Source organism: Bison bison, unplaced genomic scaffold, assembly GCF_000754665.1.
Source record: "Bison bison bison isolate TAMUID 2011002044 unplaced genomic scaffold, Bison_UMD1.0 scf7180017864034, whole genome shotgun sequence".
Lineage (NCBI taxonomy): Eukaryota > Metazoa > Chordata > Mammalia > Artiodactyla > Bovidae > Bison > Bison bison.
This window is the reverse complement of record NW_011494606.1, coordinates 4,500,792-4,523,372: the sequence shown is the minus strand read 5'-3', so window position 1 is coordinate 4,523,372 and position 22,581 is coordinate 4,500,792. Positions and strand designations below refer to the sequence as shown.

The window sequence follows — 22,581 nt, the reverse complement described above, 5'->3', positions numbered from 1 at the left end:
CAGCAATAGAGACTTAAGCTCTGGGTATTAAGCATCAAGTTTTTTTAAACATTACTTTGATTTTTAAGTGTAACTTTGTATTGTTATCCTCTTGACCCTAAAATTTCCATATTTTTCCTAGTCAGTACTACAAAAGAAGGAAAGAAAAAGAATGTACAGTATTATTGCTCAAACCAGAACTGTGGTTTTTGTTTTGTGAATTCAAATAATGAAGTGAAGAATGTTCAGACAAAATCAGAACTTGCTTTAGGGCACAATCAATATAGTATTTTAACAAGCTTAGTGTACTTGGAAAATATACATTGTGTAAGATTCTCAAGCATACTGATTCTATTACGACTACTAACTTTAGAAACAAAATGTAATAATATACTGTAGTCAATAAACAAAGCTCTGATTAAATTATAATTAAGTTTTCTGAAAAGTTATCTAAAAACTATGAATAAAATGTATTTTTATGTTGTCTGAGTAACAAAATATATAGCCAATGAAATTTTATAGTTGTAGAGAAAATGATAGGTGGGATAAAATTACAGAGTGAATTTTTACTACCACACATGTGCCGAGTTTAGTTTCTGTACACCATTTGTTTTTTCTTCCTTTTAACTTTTTTTGAAAGTTAATTTTTTAGTGTTGCAGAGTGTAAGCCTTGGGTAACTGACTGAAAAGGCAAATGCGAAGTTTCTCTGCTTCCCTGGAAGCCTAGTAAAATGTGTTAAGGCCTTGCCTTCATGTCCCCAGCATGCAGTGGATACTCAGAATCGTATGGCTGCATTTGTTTCCACCCTGGGCCACCATTGCATGCCAAGGGTTAACGCCAGCAACGCTGGAATGTAGCTGGGTAGAGTAGGTGTCACCAACATTGTGTAACCTGTGATGAAATCCTGAAATCAAGGGATTTCTCTGAGGAGTTAAAGCAGACAAGGGCTAGAACCACCGTTGAAAGTCATGCTTTCTTATTTCTTGATGCTTTCCCAGTGCCCTTTTTAGTAAACAACTGCATTTTGATTCAGTGAGGAGCTAGCGTAAGCATACTATGTGCAAGCCTAAAATCTTCTGATGGCATTTTCTAGCACATAGACTACAGCTGTATTTTTTTTTAATTTTACTTTATTTTTAAACTTTACAGTATTGTATTAGTTTTGCCAAATATCGAAATGAATCCGCCACAGGTATACCTATGTTCCCCATCCTGAACCCTCCTCCCTCCTCCCTCCCCATACCCTCCCTCTGGGTCGTCCCAGTGCACCAGCCCCAAGCATCCAGTATTGTGCATCGAACCTGGACTGGCGACTCGTTTCATACATGATATTATACATGTTTCAATGCCATTCTCCCAAATCTCTCCACCCTCTCCCTCTCCCACAGAGTCCATAAGACTGATCTATTTTGTATTTGTATTTTTTGCATCAGGCACATGTACCTTACAGATGACTTATGGGAACAAACAGCTGTCTTCTTTCTTCTCACCTTCCCTGAAATTTGTAATCTTTGAACTAAGTGATTAACCCAGTATTTAAAACATTAATTCCCGTCTCCAGACTTCAGTCAGTTCCACATATAGTTCTGCAGAAATTGCATCTTTGGGTTTTTTTCATTGCTCATGATTTTGTGAGTGCTTTTGTGTATGTATTTAAATCGTTGGAGTCTTACAGATGTTTTGACCTCTGATCTTTACAAACAAGTCTGGTTTCTTCCTCCCATGCAGACCCCTCTCCCTTTCTCCTCTTGTTAATCTTACTTTAAAAATATATGTGAGGTCTTTAAGCCTTAATCTCCTGAATAGATTGGAGAATCAGCTCCTCTTGACTAATCTCAAAGGACTTTGTAAAACAAAATGTTACTTAATTTTTGGAGAGAATGTTCTAATGCAGTTTATATATTTTTGGAAATCGCTACAGATATCTCAAAAAGAAGAGCAAGATGGAATTTGGTTTAGAATCCAAATACTTTCTCCTGTTGTCCAAAACATAGAGGCAAAGATTTTTCTTTGCTTAAAGATGGCTCTCCCTGGATGGTGTAAGGTATGATGGTAGTTTGAGTGTTGTTCATTTTTTAGGTTAAAGGGAAAAGTTCCTCCTGGTTTGTTTTAACCCTAGTCATGATATGCCAGTGTCATGAAGTCTGTTATGCACAAAAGTGCACAAAATGAAGATAAAGTGCCTCTCTTCAGCCTGACAAAAGCCATTCCTTTGCAGAATGGTAGCTGCAGCGAAAGTAAATAAGTGAATGGACAGCAATCACAGCCTAGTTGATGAAACTGTTCAATTAAAGCACAGGCATTTACATGGTGTAATTTCCCTAAATTGCCAATGAGCCCCTTTAGACACAACCAGTGTTCAAATTGATTTCAGCATTGATTTTGGCTGAAGCTGATAAATTTCTGCTTGTTAGTTAAAGTAATTTTGCAGAAGACTTTGTACTGCAGTATTGAAGTGTTCATTTAGCTGATGGTTAAAAGAGGAGTTATTTACAGAGGCCTCTACTGTTGGTCTGAGATGGGACAATTCCCCAATCATCTTTTACTTTTAATTTTTTAGGCTTCAGTATACCAATCAATAGGTGATTGAAACTGATTAAAACTTATCCAACCAGCTGCCTATGGCAGTTTAATTAGAAGCTGGATGATTCTTAAATTAAAGTTGTCTTATTTTCATTGCATAGCCATCTTCCAGAAGAGTAAAAGACTAACAGTGCTGAAAACTTAAAGTTTGGCTTTATTAAAGTATCTAGCAACTGTTAAATCACTCAATAGCTATTCCTGAGGCAACTCAGAAATGTATTCAGAGGCTTTTGCCTTTATACAGATTAAAAGTAATAATGTGCTTATTTGCTAGCCAAGAAGATTTTTTTGTGTCAAAGGGATAATCTCTGGGATAGTGAGATATGTGAAAGAACCACGATCTGTGATATATTTCGTATTACACACGCAAGATGAATGTTTGAGCTTTACTTTTTAAATACTGCAGTACAGGATGAAACTAGCCATCATGATGTCCTGTGCATCTCCCTGCTGAAAACCATCAGCTTTGAATTTGCGTTTTTTTGTTGTGTTTTGAGGCCTTGATTAAAATCAATCCCCAGTGAATGAAAGCCCACTATTTTCATATAAATACATGCTGACTTTTCACCAGTATTGTGAACAAGGTTATAGAAGAGAGAGTTTTGTTTGTTTTGTTTTCCTCTCCCAGGGAAGCTTCCCCATACTCATTTTCTCTAGTGTGGGACAATTTCTTGAGTTTTTAATGGAAATGGGTTAATATTTCTGTCATAGGGGACAGATTACATCTGGTACTACAGGGAAGAAGGGGATAAATGGCTCACTTTTCAGAGGTGCATTTACTCTTTGACCCACTAGGGTACTATTTAGTGTGCTAGGAGAGGTAATTTAGTAAATTGTACCCCAGTGGCCTGAAAAAGTTAATGCAACTCTGAAAAGTGAGTCATTCAATCGATTTTCCCTATTGCTTTTTAAAAACCAGCACTGACCCTATCCAGAGAACCTTGAAGACAACTGGAATTAGAGGATCTAGAAGCAGCCCATTTATGTTCACACAGGCTTGTTTGGGACAAGCATTGGATTTGGCTGCAGAGGAATTTGAATCCACAGCCCAGTCCAAAGCTTCAGTCAGTTCAGTTCAGTTCAGTTCAGTCACTCAGTCGTGTCCGACTCTTTGTGACCCATGGACTGCATCACTCCAGGCTTCCCTGTCCATCACCAACTCCTGGAACTTACTCAAACTCATGTCCATCGAGTTGGTGATGCCATCCAACCATCTCATCCTGTGTCGTTCCCTTCTGTTTCCACCTTCAATCTTTCCCAGCCTCAGGGTCTTTTCTAATGAGTCAGTTCTTCACATCAGGTGGCCAAAGTATTGGAGCTTCAGCTTCAACATCAGTCCTTCCAAAGAATATTCAGGACTGATTTCCTTTAGGATTGACTGGTTGGATCTCTTTGCAGTCCAAGGGACTCTCAAGAGTCTTCTCCAGCACCACAGTTCAAAAGCATCAATTCTTCAGTGCTCAGCCTTCTTTATAGTCCAACTCTTACATCTATACACGACTACTGGAAAAACCATAGCTTTGACTAGATGGGCCTTTGTTGGCAAAGTAATGTCACTGCTTTTTAATATGCTGTCTAGGTTGGTCATACCTTTTCTGCCAAGGAACAAGCGTCTTTTAATTTCATGGCTGCAGTCACCATCTGCAGTGATTTTGCAGCCCGCAAAAATAAAGTCTCTCACTGTTTCCATTGTTTTCCCATCTATTTGCCATGAAATAATGGGACTGAATATCATGATCTTTGTTTTTGAATGTTGAGTTTTAAGTCAACTTTTTTCAGAAAAAGTTCTCCAAAGCTTAGGAGATAAGAATCTTGAAGCAGTCGTTAACCTCACCAAGCCTTGGTTTCCTTATCTGTAAAATGGGGCTAATAAAAATATCTGCACATTTTTGCACAACTTAAATAGCTTCCTTATATAAAAAACATTTTCTAAACCATAAAGCACAATTGAATGTTACTTATGAGTAGAAGGAGGTTTTCTGAAATAGCCATTTTTATATCTCATTTTAGAAAGTGACTTATTGTTAGCTTTCCACTATGAGCAGAGATGATATTGTAATCAAGCCATTTCAGAAAGAAGTTTCCTAACTAGTTAATCGTCAAGATACTCTTGTTTCCCTCCCACATGTGTTGCCTCATTTTTTTCCTATCCTCATCATTAGGCTTTCTCTTGCCTCTGTTTTGGCCATTAACATTCTTTCAGAAGCTTTGATCAAGAGATCACTATGACTATAGCTTCCTTAATCTCAAAGGTACTTGGGCCATGTATTAAAAGACATTACTGTAGTTGATGTTAAAGGCTTGAATAAGGCTATATCACCTTATGAAAGAAATATGGAGGAAGTGATGACCACATTAACTTTGAGACAGTTGTGGGAGTAAAAAGGAGAACCAAAGTAAATAGAAAGAAGAAGAAATCATAAAATGTAGAGTTAAAGTAGCTCTGGTTGGAACTCTTTCTAACCCTGCCAAGTTCTCTATATTAAACATTAGGTTGGTTTGTGAGCCCTGTGGATGATCAGCATCTTGAAAGAGTTGTTAATATATGTGACCTAATAACATATTTGATTTGATACTTAAACAGTCTGGGGGGCCCTGTTGCTTAACCATAAATCATTTTACAATCAGTAGTCAGCATTTGTAATGGGTTTTTAGGCAGAAGGAACGTTGGCATAGACTGCTATTTGAACTAGTACAGTTTATATAAAAGCTTTTTACAACTGCTGTTTACTTTGGATTTCCTATTTTAACAGCTAGAGCCTGGCTAATGTGTTTATCTATTATGGGAGACAACAACTGTCAGTGTTGATTTCCCTGAAACTATTTGAATTTTTTTTTTTTCTGTAGATGGCTATTTTGTTACGTGACATATTGGTAAAATCCACCCCCAAAGAAACCTACCAAGAGAATAAATCTCTAAAATGATCAAGCAATAAAACAAAATTTTCATTAACTGAACCATACATAGCTAGTTTACATTTGGTTCCTGATTTTAATTTTAATTGCATTAAAAAACAACATCCAGAGTTTTTTAGAAAAAATTAATCTCACAAAATAACAAAATATGTTTGTTTTGTTTGTGTATGTATGTCTTTCTTAAGCCAGAACTTAACGACTGGTTTCACCATTTTAGTGACTGGCTTGTTTTCTTAAGTTTCCCATTCATTTGGAGAGTTTCCAACAATTGATAGTGCTCTGTAAATAATTCACAGTAATTGCATCCCGCTTTTCACTAACCTTTTATGCAGTATGCTCTGTGAGAGTGGAACTTAAGTCAATGGCATTTATTCCACGTGGTATGTGAAAGAATTGCCCTGCCCCCTCCACAGGGCAGTGGCATTTCAGTGTTCTTGTGTTGCTGTCATGATTAAAAGTCATCATATGTGCAATTACTCTTGAAATCCTGTCTCCACGAGGCAGAAAAAAGGGAGGAGGCGTATTTCCCTAGTCATTTTGATGACTGTTTTACTAACAGAGTGACACTTATCACATGTCATATTACAATTTATGCTGAAACATGAAATATTTGCAGTCAGATCATAGGTCAGTCCCCCATTCTTAAATTATATCCTACCTCACCATTAGAGAAGCACAAATATTCCCTATTATAATTCTTCTCATAATTGAAAATAATTTGATTAGAAAGTATTTAGAAATTGATATGCAGAATAGTGTTATAGAAATTAGATGCCTACTTTAATTGTATGAGATTGTACAAGCTTTATCAGAAAATATATGATCAGCTCTAGGTTATTTATTTTGTGAACAGGAGTCATCTGGGCCGATTCATATTTTTTCGGTTCTCCTAGAATTTGAAATTCTAAGCATAAATAATTTCAGTAAACATTGTAAAATACAGATGCAATTGATCTTATGCATGACATAAATTTGTGTGGGAGTCCAGATGTTGAAATGTGAACACAGGTTGCTTCTCCCTTATGTCCTATGTGAATCTAGGACTTTTTAACATTTCATTTTCAAATTTCTCCTTTTCCTTACACACTTTTAAAAATTCTTATAGAAATTCTGTTTAGTTTTTTGGGTTGATTTATCTTTTAATAAAATCTTATTAGGAACTAGATGAAAGTTAACACACCTCTAACCTTGTGTGTATTGTACTAGACCCATCTTCATATAGAAAATTATAAGATTAGTTGCATTTGTCCCCAAATATTGCTTTTGAAGTCAGTCACGTGTTCTTTTGGATACCTGCCCTGAGCAAGGTACTGCACTTGGCAGTGTCAGAGGTGTAACACCAACATTCTGGGCCTTGGGAGTACTGTTCTGTGGGTTCTGTTGCTGGCATACGTTCTGTACCTTCTCATCTCCTTTACTGGTTTCTTCTCAGCTCCCTGACTTCTGGATTTGGAGTTGTTCGGGTCCATTCCTCATACCTCATCTCTATTTATTTCAATTCCTAATTGAGGCACTTCCATGGTAGTCTACTGGCTATGACTCTGTGCTCCCAGTGCAAGGGGCCTGGATTTGATCCCTGGTTAGGGAACTAGAGCCCATATGCTGTAACTGAGAGTTGCATACACAACTGAGAATCCCATGTGCCTTATGAAGATTCCACATGTCACAACAAAGATTGTAGATCCCCATGTGCTTTAACCAGGACACACGTAGCCAAATGTGTATGTGTGTGTTAGTTGCTTAGTCATGTCCGACTCTGCAGCCCCATAGACTGTAGCCCACCAGGCCCCTTTGTCCATGGGATTCTCCAGGCAAGAACACTGGAGTGGGTTGCCATTTCCTTCTCCAAAAGGAACTGTAGAAAGAAAGAAAATGAAGTCGCTCAATTGTGTCTGACTCTTTGCAACCCCATGGACTGTAGCCTACCAGGCTCCTCCATCTGTGGAATTTTCCAGGCAAGAGTACTGGAGTGGGTTGCCATTTCCTTCTCCAATGCAGCCAAATAAATAAATAAAAATATTTTTTTAAAATTCCCAAGTGAGATTTTGTAGTTTCATGGCTTTACATACCATCTATATGTTGATGAAGCCCAAATGTATATCTCCAGTCCTGTCCTCTGCCCTGAACTTCAGACTCATATCTAATTACCAGTTGAATGTCTTAGGCATTTCAAAGTTACCCAAAGCGAACATTTCCTCTAAAATCTGTTCCTTCTTAGTTTTTCTAATCTTTGTAAATGGAAACTTCGTCCTACAAGCTGCTCATGACAGAGAGTTTCCAGTCATTCTTCTTTCTTCTTTTTCTCCCAGACCATCCATTATATTAACCCACAAATCTTGTTGGCGTTTCTTCAAAGCTGTTTGAGCAAGCGGACCACCTCTGACCTACCACCATATTCTAAGCATCTATTATCTCTTGCCTCCCAGCTACTGTTCTAGTTTCTGTCCTTAATTTCCTACGAAGAATTCTCTTTACCCAATAGCTAAAATGATCTTTCTGAATATAAACTCTCCACATGTTTTTTTTTACTGTGACTTTTTATAGCATTCAGAATAATAGCCAAAGACCTCACCATGGTCTAAATGGTACTAAACAATCTGTCTTCCCATTACCTTTCTGACTTGTCTCCCACACCTAGTCTTTCTTATTCCAGTTCCACACACATGTCAAATACACACTTCCACCTTAAGGCCTTGAACTCAACATTTCCTCTGCCCACAGTCCTCTTTTTCTGTCTAAATGGTATGCTCCTTTACTGTTCACATATAACTGAATGAGAGGTGCATTCCTTAATTTCCTCCTACCTATAATATTTTTTTAAATGCCCCTAATCTTGATCACTGTCTATATCCCTACCTTTAGTCTTTTTTATTGCGCTTCTGCTACGTGACATATTGTGTATTTATTTGATTATTGTCAGTCTTGCCCCACTAGAAAGTAAGCTCCAGGAAAGCAAGAACCTTGTCTGATTTGTTCTCTACCCCAGCCACAATGCCCACCATTGTTCTTGGCAGTTGGAGGTATGCATTATTTATTAAATACGAAAACTAGGTATCTAAGTGGAGAGTGTGTCATATACTCTGGTAGAATTTGGGGATATAGCAGGGAAGACAATGGACCTTGACCCTGACTTGAAACTTGCAATAAAATAGGATAAGATACAGACCCTATATTAAGAATTTACAGATTGTTTGGTAATTAGTGTTTACAGTATAGTTAAACAAAGCATATACTAGTGAAGTTATATAACACTTTTGAAGAAAAATAGTATTAGCAGCAACATGTGACATATCATAAAACATCAGAGTAGTTGATGCCAATGGATGAACTGGCATCAACCAGAAGATAGGGAAACATAATCCATCGGATAGGGAATATAATATGTGGAATTTTAGTACATTCTTCTTCTGAATTCCACGTTCAACATTCACAGTATCCTGAAGTAAACTTATTTCAAATCATTCCCTGTGTATACTCTGTCTGTACTGGAAAGAACACAAGCATTAAATTGAAATAGACCTGAATTTGAATCTTATACCTGCCATTCATAAATTCTTATTACCTTAATATCCTCACATCTGTTTCTATTATTATCTGTGAAATGTGGCTTATGTTATATACAACATATAGAAATTAGAATAATTCTGTGGACTGTTAGAAATTGTTAGTTCCCCGTTTCATTTTTCTTTCTCCCCTTTCCTGACTACACCATTTAATTATTATCTCACAAATATTTGAGTATCTATGATGTGCTAAGTATTTTGCTAGATACTATATATACATTGTTGAATGAAGTTGATGTGGTCTCTGCTCTCATGAAGCTAAAAAGTATAGGATTATATATTTAAGGATGACTAGATAAGAGTCTTCTCTTTCTGCTAATAAACACCATAATTCTATGATCTTTGCTTGAAATTTTAGGTTTAGCCTCCTCATCCCGTGTGTCATAGATTATATCTGGCCAAAGTCTTTTATCTATGTCCCCTTTTCCACATCTGGTAATACTACCTAGATTCCTACTACCCCCTCTTACCTAGCCTGTAGTAACACCATTCTAAGTGCTCCTTGCTCTTTCACGTAGTGCTGTGGTAATCTGCAGCCAGAGTAAGAATTTTAAAGTCTGATCATAGCACTCTTCTGTCCAAGAACCTTCAGTGGCATTTATCGGCCAGCAAATTGTGGGTAGCAGGTTTGCACCAATAATACTGAAAGCTGAAAGACAATGGTATCCTCACAAGATAAAAAGGAAATAACTGTCTCAATTAAACTGTCATTCAAGAGTGAGGGCAGGGGACTAACCTGGTAGTCCAGTGGCTAAACTCTGTAATGTCAATTTTGGGGTGTCCGAGTTCAGTCTCTGGTCAGGGAACTAGATCTCACATGCTGCAGCTCAAAAGATCCGGCATACCTCAACTAAGGCTTGGCACAGCCAAATAAATAAATAGTTTTTTAAATGCTTTGTGGTGACCTAAATGGGAAGGAAATCCAAAAGAGAGGGGATATGTGTACATGTATCAGGCCTTTCCAGGTGGCACAGTGCAGGGGACTTCAGAGATATGGGTTCAGTGATTGAGTCGAGAAGATCCCCTGGAGGAGGAAATAGCAACCCACTCCAGTGTTCTTGCCAGGATAATTCCAGGGACAGAGGAGCCTGGCAGGCTACACTCTGTAGGGTCGCTAAGAAGTCGGACAACTTAGCAACTAAACAGCAATAACAATCCAGGATAGTAGACAAAGAGAGGTGAAAAGTAAATGAATAAGGTGGTAGAAATAAATCTATATGTATCAATAATTATAGATATATGTTGCCAGTTAGTAGATTGGTCAAGTGGAACTTAAAAAAATACAGCTATCTACTATTTTTAACTATTTTAGAATATATTCGTAAAACATGAAGACAGAAAAAGGTTGAAAGGAAAGGGTTGGGGAAAAGATACTAGGCAAAAACTAATCAATAGAAAGCTAGTGAGGTTATATTAACATAAGACAAAGCAGACTTTAAGGCAAAAAGTTTTGTGGGTCTTTTTTTTTAAATTTTAGGGATGAAGATAGAAAGGACTACTATATGATGATAGAAGAAAAGAATATATAATAGTCTTAAGCTTGTATATAGCTAATGCTGCTACTGCTGCTAAGTCGCTTCAGTCGTGTCCGACTCTGTGCGACCCCATAGACGGCAGCCCACCAGGCTCCCCCGTCCCTGGGATTCTCCAGGAAAGAACACTGGAGTGGGTTGCCATTTCCTTCCCCAATGCATGAAAGTGAAAAGTGAAAGTGAAGTCCCTCAGTCGTGTCCGACTCTTAGCGACCTCATGGACTGCAGCCCACCAGGCTCCTCCATCGATGGGATTTTCCAGGCAAGAGTACTGGAGTGGGGTGCCATTGCCTACATAACCTTAAAATACATAGAGCAAAAAAAAAAAAAAGCTTGACAAGGAAAAGTTAATAAATCCACAATCATAGTAGGAGAATTGTCTTTCAGTAATCAATAGATGAAACAAATAAAAATTAAAGATATAGAAGACTTTAACATCATCATTAACAAGCTGATCACATGATCATATAACACTCTATCAATCATATTGAGAGGATATAGAGGTATAGAAAACTTAAGAATTGATTATATACTAGGGGACAAAGCAAGTCTCACTTAAGTTTGTAACTTACAGATCACTTTTTCTGACTATAATACAATTAGTTTAGAAATTAATAATAATAATCTTAAACCTCTTATTCATTTGAGAATTAAAATGAACATATCTGAATAATTTATGGGTTGTGTAGCACATTATAATGGGACGAAAATATTTGCAACTGAGCAGGGAAAAATAGCATATGTGAAAACTCAGGAGCCCAAGTCATACTTAAAGGATAGTTTTTTGTATGTGTGTTAGAAAAGAAAAATTGGATATTAATAGGTTTAGAATCTAAACCAATAATTTTTTAAAAGAGCAATTTATTCATTCTTTCAACAAATATTTATAAAATTTGCCCAGTACAGGGTTAGGCACTGGAGATACCATATAGAGCAACAACAACAAAATGTCCCTGTTTTTACAGAGCTTGCTTTCTAGTGGTTGGAAACAAATAATAAATTGTGTAGAGTGTTGATGAATTCTATGAAGAATAAAGAAAGAGAGAATGAGCTGTTCTACGTAGGATAGTCAGAGAAGTAACATTGGACCCGAAGGAAGTGATGGAACAAGTCAAGTGGATATTGAAGGAAGGGTGGTCCAGGCTGAGATGTAGGTAGAAAGGGCCTGAGGCAGAAAGATGTTTTGTGGAACAGAGTGAGTATTGTGCATAAGAGAGATTTGCAGAAGCAGAAAACTGAGCTTTTCCAGTCTGTTTTAGTGGTTGTACTCTTAAAACACCCATCTACCCTGGAAACTTTCTAGCTTCCTAACGTGTAACACCCACTTACTCTGTGCCAGGCCTTGTCCTCTGTGCTTTACTTATCTCACTAAACCTCACAAGTCTATAACATTGGGACCAATTTCCCCTTTTCAGACATAAGGCACGAGAGACAAGGTGAGGTTTGATAACAGTCCATGTTCACATTAAGTGTCAGAGCTAGCATCAGAACCCAGGCAGCGTCTCAGAGCATACAGCCTTCCCTCCTCTCCCTCCCCTGGCAGGTTGGCAGTGGTTGCAGAATGCTTCCTTGCTGGGAAAGATTTAGTGTGATGGTCTTAGCCTGATTGAAATAGGGCGGCACCTTTGTAAGTTTTGAATTATGAGTTTCCCTGCTCTAGAATGCAGTTAAGAGAACTTAAACATTACCACATATTTTTTTAGTTCCTAGAATACATGTGTTCTGCCTCAGTTCCAGTCTTGTCTTTGCCATTGACTGTGTATGCTTGAACAAGTTTTTTAACCTTGCTTTTAGATATTTCTACCTTAAAAGGGAGGGATTAGATAAGACAGTACTCAATATTATTGACTTGCTCAATACATTGTCTGAATTTGTACTACCAAAATTAAAGGTTGGTACCAACTTTTTTGTTTATTTATATGGAACCTATTGTTCCAAGTGGAAAGAGAAAGTAAAGAAAGTATGAAAAGTATAGATGTTCTCTTTGCTTGTCTTCTTGTTATTTTAATACTCAAAAAATTTATACCAGGCTACTTAGCTTTTACTTAGCCTAAAGTGTGTATAGATTGTGTGCTCAATTTTAAGGGCTGGGACTATTCCCAGAAGTTCTGTGCTGGTCACGAAGTGGAATGCTCAAGGACTCAGCACTAAAAGTAACTTATAAAAGTGCTTCCTTCATGCACTCATTGGAACAGGTAATTACTGTGGCAACAGCAAACTAATTTGAAGTGTTAGCTGTTAATTAAAACAATGCAGAGGTGTATAGTTGTCTTTTGGTGTAACCAGAGCCTCCATTCAAACTTCATTAATCACTTTACAGTTAATGTGTTGAGGAAGGTCAAGGCAATTGAGATGCAGTATCCACTGAAAGTAAACAAATTCCCTGTCTCTGGGTAGAATGCCATTTGCAAAGTTAAGGGACGCACTTGACTCCTACCTGGCGTTGCCTTTGTCTTCCACTTCTTGAAAATTAAATGTTAATTTGGTACTGTCATTGCACTGTTAACCAAACCACACAGCATTTTTAGTGCTCGAAATCGAACCCAAACTTCCACAGATGAATAAACGTGCATCATAATTAAATCATCAAGTTTCCCCTTTTAATTCACTTGGAAATAGGAGACCCTTCTTTTGGAATAGATCAGCTTTCTTGATAAGCTAATTGACTTGCCAAACTGTCCAGTACGGTATCTAGTATGTACTAGATTATTTGCTAATCATTTCCCTATCACTCCTATCAGTCTCATATATCCAGGTGTTGCTCACTGTCCAGTGTAACAACACTGTTTTGAGTCCTTGTGTATGCATTCAATTATATATCTTTACATTTCAGTTTTTGTAATATAGAATGTTTTAAATGTTGACATTGGAAGACAGTATGATACTTTGAGAAGAAAAATGGTATATGATTGTTAAGTGTTACATATTATATTGCCTGGAATAAAGTTGCTAAATGCCTTCAAATCACACTTCATATTGGCTTAGGCCAACAACTTCTCTGTCATACATTGAGAAAAAACACAGTGTAAGCTTTTATATATTAATTTATGGCATGAGTTCAGACATATCATGAATTAAATCATGACATGTAGTTTCATACATTGTAAAAGTCTGATGTTAACACAGATAGTAAAGTAAGTGGTAATTTGTTGTAAAACCAGTATAATACAGGGGTTCCACTTTTGAAAATGTGTATCACTTTATACAAAGTATAAAATTTTTTTAAGTTATTTAAGTTATTTTATAATTGAATAGTATTTATGTATAATAGGGAGGTTGGTGTTTAGAAAAAGTCTTTAGACACTGTATAGATTAAAGTATTCTCTGGTAAAGTGAACAATTGATGATTTTTATAAGCTTGCCTTTCCTTTAATGATATGTATCTGAATTTCTGTACAATTAATTGATAAAATTGCCACCCTACTCCAGTACTCTTGCCTGGAAAATCCCATGGATGGAGGAGCCTGGAAGGCTGCAGTCCATGGGGTCGCTGAGGGTCAGACACGACTGAGCGACTTCACTTTCACTTTTCACTTTCATGCATTGGAGGAGGAAATGGCAACCCACTCCAGTGTTCTTGCCTGGAGAATCCCAGGGACGGGAGCCTGGCGGGCTTCTGTCTGTGGGGTCGCACAGAGTCGGACACAACTGAAGTGACTTAGCAGCAAAGGCTAAGTTTACCTTCCATAATTGTCTTGACCTTTGTCTACTCAAGTAGGAGAAGCAGAATGAATTGTTGAATGAACAGTCCTAAATATGGATATATATACATATTGATATATGTTTCTTCTTAGTCGTACCTGAATTTGTAACATTTTATATGTGAAAAATTACAAATACTTAAACCATTTCTATAAGTCAGTCACTTTAAAAACACTTGTCAGTGACCTCACAACTCTGTAAACCTACTAAAAATCTTGAATTGTACGTTTAAAACAAGTGAGTTTTATCATATATAGTCACACCTTAATAAAGCTGTTAAAAAATTTCAGAGCAACCACATGATTACTTCCACCAAAATAACAGAAAATGGTGTTTTCATTTTTAATAATGATGGAATATATGTTTTGTTTTTATTGTATGAAATAAGCAATTTTTGTAATAATTCTGTGTGGTAATAGATGTAAACTAGATTTGCTGTGGTGATCATTTCAAAGTATACACAAATATTGAATCATAATGTTGTACACCTGAAAGTAATATAATACTGCATGTCAATTAAATCTCGATTAAAACAATAAAAGAAATGAGAAATGTTTACTGCTAGGTCATTACCCAGTAAAATTTGGGAGTCTGGAAAATGTAGTTTGCGGCTTAGCATGTAAAAATGGGAAATTCCTGAGAAGCTAAATTTCTTTCACCCACATCTGTCCTACCCCAGTTACACCTTAACATTACTTGGATTAAGAGAAGACCAATTTGATCTTGGCTAATATGTAAAATCTTTTGTGGAGCAAGATTTTAGTTCTTCCAAACTAATTTGTTTCTTTATACTTACATGAACGTGCCATAAAAAGTGCTTGTTTATGTTACGCGGTTGGTTTTGACATCTTTATTTAAAGCGTACTGTTTCTGGATGGTGGTCAGAACGTGCCGTCAGTGCAGTCCATGGGCACACATTTCATTTCACACGAAAAGTCTTGATGAGATGTAATGGTATTTTATTTCTGCAAACATAATTCCCTTAGTATTTTTCACAAATGAATGTATTCATATTGCTTGATTTAAATTGTAATTATTTCACTGTATCTGATCACTTGAACTGGGCTCTGAAGGTTTTTTAGAGTGTAATTTTATTTATTTTATTTTTGGTTGCGCTGGGTCTTTTTGCTGAGTCGGCTTTTCTCCAGTTGTGGCAAGCAGGGGCTACTCTCTGGTTTCAGGGTGTGGGCTTCTCTTGTTGCAGAGCATGGGCTCTAGAGTGTGCAGGCTTCAACAGCTGCAGTACCTGTGTCCGTGGTTGCGACTCCCAGGCTCTAGAGCACAGGCTCAATAGTTGTGGCACATGGGTTTAGTTGCTTCATGGCATGTGAGATCTTCTTAGATCAGGGATCGAACCCATGTCTCCTGCACTGGCAGGCAGATTCTTTACCACTGAGCCACCAGGGAAGCCTTGTTCTGTAGCTTTCTGAAAAATACTGAGAGATGCTAGCTTTAAGAAAAAGATAACTGTCATACTTGATCCTTGTGACTCTATGACTTCTTACATAAATTTATATCTTAAGCCAATGTGTTTTGAGATTATTTTAATGAAATGTAGGGATGCAGTTTATCTGTATATATAATTGAGAAAAACGAAAGGGAAACCTCCCATTTTATGTGGCTCTGTACCGTGCTTAGCAGAGAACACACCACCACATACCGTGACAGTATGCTGTAAGGGATCTGGAACCAGAAGACTTGGGTTTGATGTCTAGTTCTGCCTCTTATTAACTTGTACCATTGATAAACTGCTTAGCCTTCTCTATGCTTCAGAGTTCTGGGCTCTAAAAAGTGGATAATAATATCAGAATTAACTCAGAGTTATTTTAAGGTAGTACATAATGAATCACTGTGTAAACCATGAACCTCAATAGAAATGTAAATTACCACTGTTATTAGTGTTCTCTGAAAGTATCATATTTCTCTTACTGAGGATGTATTCAGATTTATATTATGTCCTTAGCCATTTTGTTTAGTAATCCCAAGTGATTTTTTTTTTTCTTTCCACAGAGCATATCATGTCCCAAGTGGGAAAATACTAGCTGTAAAGGTGAGTGCTAGATAAGTTTTATGAAATTCATGAATCTTTTGATGCTTACTGCTTTCTCTCCCACCGCGACCCCTGTTAGCTTGAATCATAGGTATTGTCAAAGAGGAAATGAAGCGGTTTAAGGTTTGGGTGGTGGCCCTGTTGTGACCTTCAGGATCCCCGCACTGTGATTTGACTCATCGTCTCCTACGCTTCTTTCCATGTTCCCCTCTCAGTGCACCACTGCCTTCCTCATCTTACAGTTCAGAAACTTGGTAGATGTTCACTTCTTTCTTTCATCTGCCACATCCTGTAAGTCACCATGTCCTGTCAGAAATTTCCCCTGAAATGGGTCCGTGTGCCACTTTCTTTCTGTTCTCATCCTCATTGCCTTTGCCTTGTATCAGGCTCACATACCTCATACTTAGACTTTTATAACATCTCCACTGTACCTTTCACCTGGCCACTGGAGGTGAGAAGTTGAACCCCAGACCTGATGCATCACTGTCTTGGCATCCCTCTTCCCTCAGCCCTAGTAGTGTAGAACGGAAAGCCTATGATGCCTGCCTCCCTTCTTACGGCATTCTGAGAGACCCTAACACCGCACCATCGAATACAGTCAAGCTGCACGTAACTCAGGCATGTTCTGGGCCGTTACCTTAGATGCTCCTCGTTTGTTCCCCTTGTGTCCACAATCCACACTCCATCCCTGCTGTTCTCTAAGATCCCAATCCTGCCCGTGCTGCTTTGCGTTTAATTTCTGACCTTGGCTGTTGGTGCTTGATTTTCTCATCATTTTATCTCAGATTTCCTTATGGAGTCTCTCGAATTGCACCTCTGAACCCTGTATCACCTCAAATTCAAGTCCATAGAACTCCACTTCCAAACTGGGCTTTTAGCTAACAAACTTCATCCCTCACTCCCCTGAAGATGAGTTAGGCCATCTACAGACAGACCCCTACACACCTTCCAGCTGCACCTTCTGCTTTACCTGCCCATTGCTCTCTGCAATGCCCATTATCCTCAGTCTCTTTAATAATGAGAGCTTTTATTTTTTGAATGACTACTATATGCCTGGTATAATGCTTAATTCTATGTAGCTCTTACCTTTAATTTTCAAATGTATAAAGTAAGCCTATTATTTTAGATTTGAGGACACAGAGACTCAGAAAGCTGAACTGTCCAAGGTCACCCAGATTGAAGAGCCAGGACCAAGGTTTAAAACAAAATGCATCAACTCCAAAGCACATGTCTTCTCCTACACCATGCAGCCTGTATACATGTTATTAGCACTGCCCATGCCTTTGATTTTTATCTGTCCTTTCAAGGTCCATCTCCTCCAAGATGCCTTCTTAGCTGTCCATAGTGAGCATGTATTTCTGCATCTTTTATCTAACCTAGGAAACTAAGAATAAGAGTGATTAAACTGCGTGTGTTGTATCTTTTAGTAAACTCAGACCAAAACAGACTCAAGCCTCCTGACTGCTGTGCAGTCCAGAGTTGTTCTTCCATACCACACTTAATACAGCACCGAGGATGTGCTGTGTGTATTATCAAGTCTAGTTTTAATAATTCAAATAGCTTTTGGTGGAGCGCTCCAACAGAGCTCCTTCTCGGGATGTTTACTTTGATATTCCAGCCAAACTAGGTTCACAGAATTGTAGAACTGAAAGAGACCTTAGAGATCATCTACCGTGGCCCCACATTTTAAAAAGGAGGAACCTTGAGTCCAGCCAGTTCCCAGGGTAAGTGCTATAGAGATCAGGCTCCACCTCAGTCCTCATGAGTTCACTTGTGTGCAGCTCTGTGGCACCAGCTTAGCATTAGTTGTCCTTTCCGTGTCTTCTGAGCTCCATCTTCAAAGAATGCCTCCACCAACTCAGCACTGTTTTCCTTTGTATCTAGTTATTTGTTTATTCCTTTGATGTCAAAACTTTTAGACTGTTGCCAGTGATGTTTTAAAGGTAATCAACTTTAGTTTGTTTATTCCAGGAGAGGGGAGCACTGCTATAAATCACCCCCTAAAGCCCCACTATTTGGCCTTGCTACTGTATTATAATTTTTAATAATTTCATACATTTTCATTTATGTTTAACCTAGGTTGATATTAAACTTCTTCTGCATGATTATTTAGCTGGGTGTGGCAAGGGACCAACAGTTATCTCTGGAAAGGATTAAAAGCAATTTAAAAGAAAAGACACGTTTTTAAAAGGCTGTTAAAATAGAGACCTTCAATAAAGGAAAACAGTAGGGCTTTACAAATATGCTGTTTGCTAGACCTAAGCGTAAAACTGACCTACAGGACAGGGACTGTATCATATTCGCTTTGTATCCCTTGATTTTATAGAATTAAATGTTAGAAGCTCACATTGAATGAATGAATGATTTGAGTAGATATAATTATTGTGTTTAAACTTTTGGTTAGCCCCGAGCTTCTTGGCAGTGAAGGCAAAAACCATTTTGTCTATATATTAGTCATTGTTGTTCAGTCGCTCAGTCATATCTGACTCTTTGCGACCCCATGGACAGCAGCATGCCAGGCTTCCCTGTCCTTCACCATCTCCCAGAGTTTGCTCAAACTCATGTCCACTGAATCAGTGATGCCATCCAACCATCTCATCCGCTGTCACCCACTTCTCCTGCTGCCTTCAATCTTTCCTAACATCAGAGTCTTTTCCAGGGAGTTGACTCTTCACATCAGGTGGCCAAAGTATTGGAGCTTCAGCTTCAGCATCAGTCCTTCCAAAGACTATTCAGGGTTGATTTCCTTTAGGACTGACTGGTTTGATCTCCAGGCAGTCCTAAAGGACTAGTCATAATCTAAGAGGAAAAAAAAAAGTGTCATTATTTGCTTTAAAACAGGCTGAGTTTTTTCATTAAATATTAGGAGTGTTATTTAGTTTCCAGATATTTGGGGATATTCCATATATCTTTCTGTTATTAATTTCTAATTTAAATCTATATGGTCAGGTAACATACTTCATATAATTGAAATTATTTTAAGTTTATTGATATTTATTTTTTGGCCCAGAGTGTGAACTGTCTTCGTAAGGGTTCCCTGTGTACATGAAAAGAATGTGTAGTCTGCTGTGTAGGATGTGGGATAAATATCAATTAGATTAAGTTGGCTGATAGTGTTTTTCCAAATTTCTGTATCTTTACTGACTTTTTATCTATTTGTCCTATCAATAAGAAAACAGGGTGTTGAAATCTATAGCAACAATTGTATACTTGTCTATTTTTTCCTTGCAGTTCTATCATTTTTTTTACTTCATATTTTTTTGTAGATCTGTTAGGTTATTTAGGATTTTATGGCCCCTTTATCATTACAAAGTGATCTTCTTTTTCCGTGGTAGTATTGTTTACTCTAAAACCTATATTGTCTGATATTAATGTAGTTACATCAGCTTTATTTTGACTGGTGTTCGCGTGATATAGTCTTTTATTTTTAACCTGTTTTATCTTTATATTTTGGCCAGTCTGATTATCTTTGCTTTTTAATTGAGGCATTTATATCATTTACATTTCATGTGATTATCAATACGGTTGGATTCGAGTATATCAATTTGCTGTTTGTTTTCTATTATTTGTCTATGTCCTTTTTAGAAAAAACAGTTGCTTTAAAGTTTATAGTATACATGGTTAACTTACTGAGGTCCACCCTCAGGTAATATCGTCCCACTTGACCTGTAGTACGAGCGCTCTACATGCTGTACTTTCATTTCCCTCATCCTGACCTTTGTTGTTGTTATTGTACATTTTACTCATGTTAAAACCCCCAAAATACATTGTTACTGATTTTGCTTTAGATAGTCATTTTTAAAGGCATTTTACATGTAAGAATAGGTTTATTTTATATTTGCTCACATTTTTACCATTTCCAGTGCTCCATATTCCCTTGTACAAACCCAGATTTCCATCTGGTATCGTCTCGCTTCTGTCTGAACGACTCCCTTCCTTTACCTTCCTTACAGTGCACGAGTCTCCTGGCAATGAATGCTTTCAGCTGCTGCATGTCTGAGAAGTGTACATTGACTTTAATTTTTGGAAAACATTTTCACCAGATAGAGAATTCTAGTTTAATTGTGCTTTACTTTCAGTATTTTAGAGATTTTGCTTTACTGTTTTCTGGCTGACATTGTTTCCAGTGAAAACCTTACTGTACTGTCATTTAGAAATCTTTATTCCTCTGTACATTAGAATTGACGTCTTCTCTGACTGCTTTTAAGATTTTTTTTAATCACTGTGCATGCTCAGTCACTTCAGACGTGTCCAGCTCTTTGCAACCCCATGGACTGTAGCTCTCCAAGCTCCTCTGTCCATGGGATTCTGCAGGGAAGAATACTGTAGTCGGTCACCACGTCCTCCTCCAGGGGGTCATCCCTACTCAGGGATCTAACCAACATCTCATACATCTCCTGCATTGGCAGGCGAGTTCTTTACCACTAGTGCCGCCAAGGAAGTCCCTCTTATTGCAATTTGATTATGGTGAGTTTTTGTGTCATTTTCTTCATGATTCATGTACTTAGGATTTGTTGAGAGATTTGGATGCGTGGATTTTTAACTTCCATTAAACTTGGAAAAATTTTAGCCATTATTTTCTTCACATATTCCCTCACCTTTGGGAACTTCAGTTCAGTTCAGTCACTCAGTCGTGTCCGACTCTTTGCAACCCCATGAATTGCAGCACTCCAGGCCTCCCTGTCTATCACCAGCTCCCGGAGTTCACTCAGACTCACGTCCATCGAGTCAGTGATGCCATCCAGCCATCTCATCCTCTGTCGTCCCCTTCTCCTCCTGCCCCCAATCCCTCCCAGCATCAGAGTCTTTTCCAATCAGTCAACTTCACATGAGGTAGCCAAAGTACTGGAGTCTCAGCTTTAGCATCATTCCTTCCAAAGAAATCCCAGGGCTGACCTCCTTCAGAATGGACTGGTTGGATCTCCTTGCAGTCCAAAGGACTCTCAAGAGTCTTCTCCAACACCACAGTTCAAAAGCATCAATTCTTCAGCACTCAGCTTTCTTCACAGTCCAACTCTCACATCCATACATGACCACTGGAAAACCCATAGCTTTGACCAGACGGACCTTTGTTGGCAAAGTACTGTCTCTGCTTTTGAATATGCTATCTAGGTTGGTCATAGCTTTCCTTAATTGCATATATATTAGGTCACTTGAAGTTGTTGTTCAACAACAACTCTTTGCAAACCCCATGGACTACAGCACGCCAGGCTTCCTTGTCCTTCACCATCTCCCAGAGTCTGCTCAAACGTGTCCATTGAGTTGGTGATGCCATCCATCCATCTCATCCTCTGTCATCCCCTTCTCCTCCTGCCTTCAGTCTTTCCCAGCATCAAGGTCTTTTACAAAGAATTGGCTCTTCGCATCAGGTAACCAGAGTATTGGAGCTTCAGCTTCAGCATCAGTCCGTCCAGTGAATGTTCAGGGTTGATTTCCTTTAGGATTGACTGGTTTGATCTTCTTGCGGTCCCAGGGATTCTCAAGAGTCTTCTCCAGCACCACAGTTCAAAAGCATCAATTCTTCAGTGCTCAGCCTTCTTTATGGTCCAACTCTAACATAAAGTTATGTCAGTTGAAGGTTTCCCACAGCAAAATGATACTCTGTTGTTTATTTGTTCTAGCCTTTTTTTCTGTCTGGTGTTTCAGTTTGGGATAGTTTCTATTGTCAAATGTTCAGGTTTGTATTCTTTCATATGCATCGTCTAATCTGTTATTAATTTTGCTCAGTATATTTTTTCATTTCATATGTACTTTTTATCCCTATCAGTTTAAATGGGTCTTTTTTACATCTTCCATATCTCTAGTTAACGTGCTCTTTCTTCTGACTTCTTGCATATGTGGAATATAGTTATGATAACTCAATTAATGGTATTGTCTCTTAATTCTACCATAACTATCATCTCGGGGTCACTTTTGACTTGCTTTTGCTATTTTGCGCTGTATTTTTTATTTTTTTTAATACCTTTTAATTTTTTATTGGATACCAGTTATATGGCATAGGTACATTCCTGTAAATATCCCTGGTCTTTATTCTGAGGAGCTGCCTATTGAATCTGAAACACTTTGATCCTTTCAAGACTTGCTTTTAAGCTTTATTAGATAGGACCAGTCCAGTTGTTCAGTTCAGTTCAGTCACTCAGCCGTGTCCGACTCTTTGCGACCCCATGGACCGCAGCACGCCAGGCCTTCCTGTCAATCACCAACTCCTGGAGTTCACTCAAACTCATGTCCATTGAGTCAGTGATGCCATCCAGC

At 38.0% G+C, this 22,581-nt stretch overlaps 1 protein-coding gene across 2 annotated transcripts in view; it reads left to right on the top strand.

Moving 5' to 3' along the window:
* The window catches only part of MAP2K5 (mitogen-activated protein kinase kinase 5), a 270,714-nt gene that overhangs the window by 70,700 nt on the left and 177,433 nt on the right, over positions 1 to 22,581 (top strand). For both annotated transcript variants that reach the window (XM_010834516.1, XM_010834517.1), the window contains exon 9: positions 16,287 to 16,326. In XM_010834516.1, coding sequence (XP_010832818.1) covers positions 16,287 to 16,326 — 40 coding nt within the window. The remainder of the gene's footprint in view (positions 1 to 16,286; positions 16,327 to 22,581) is intronic.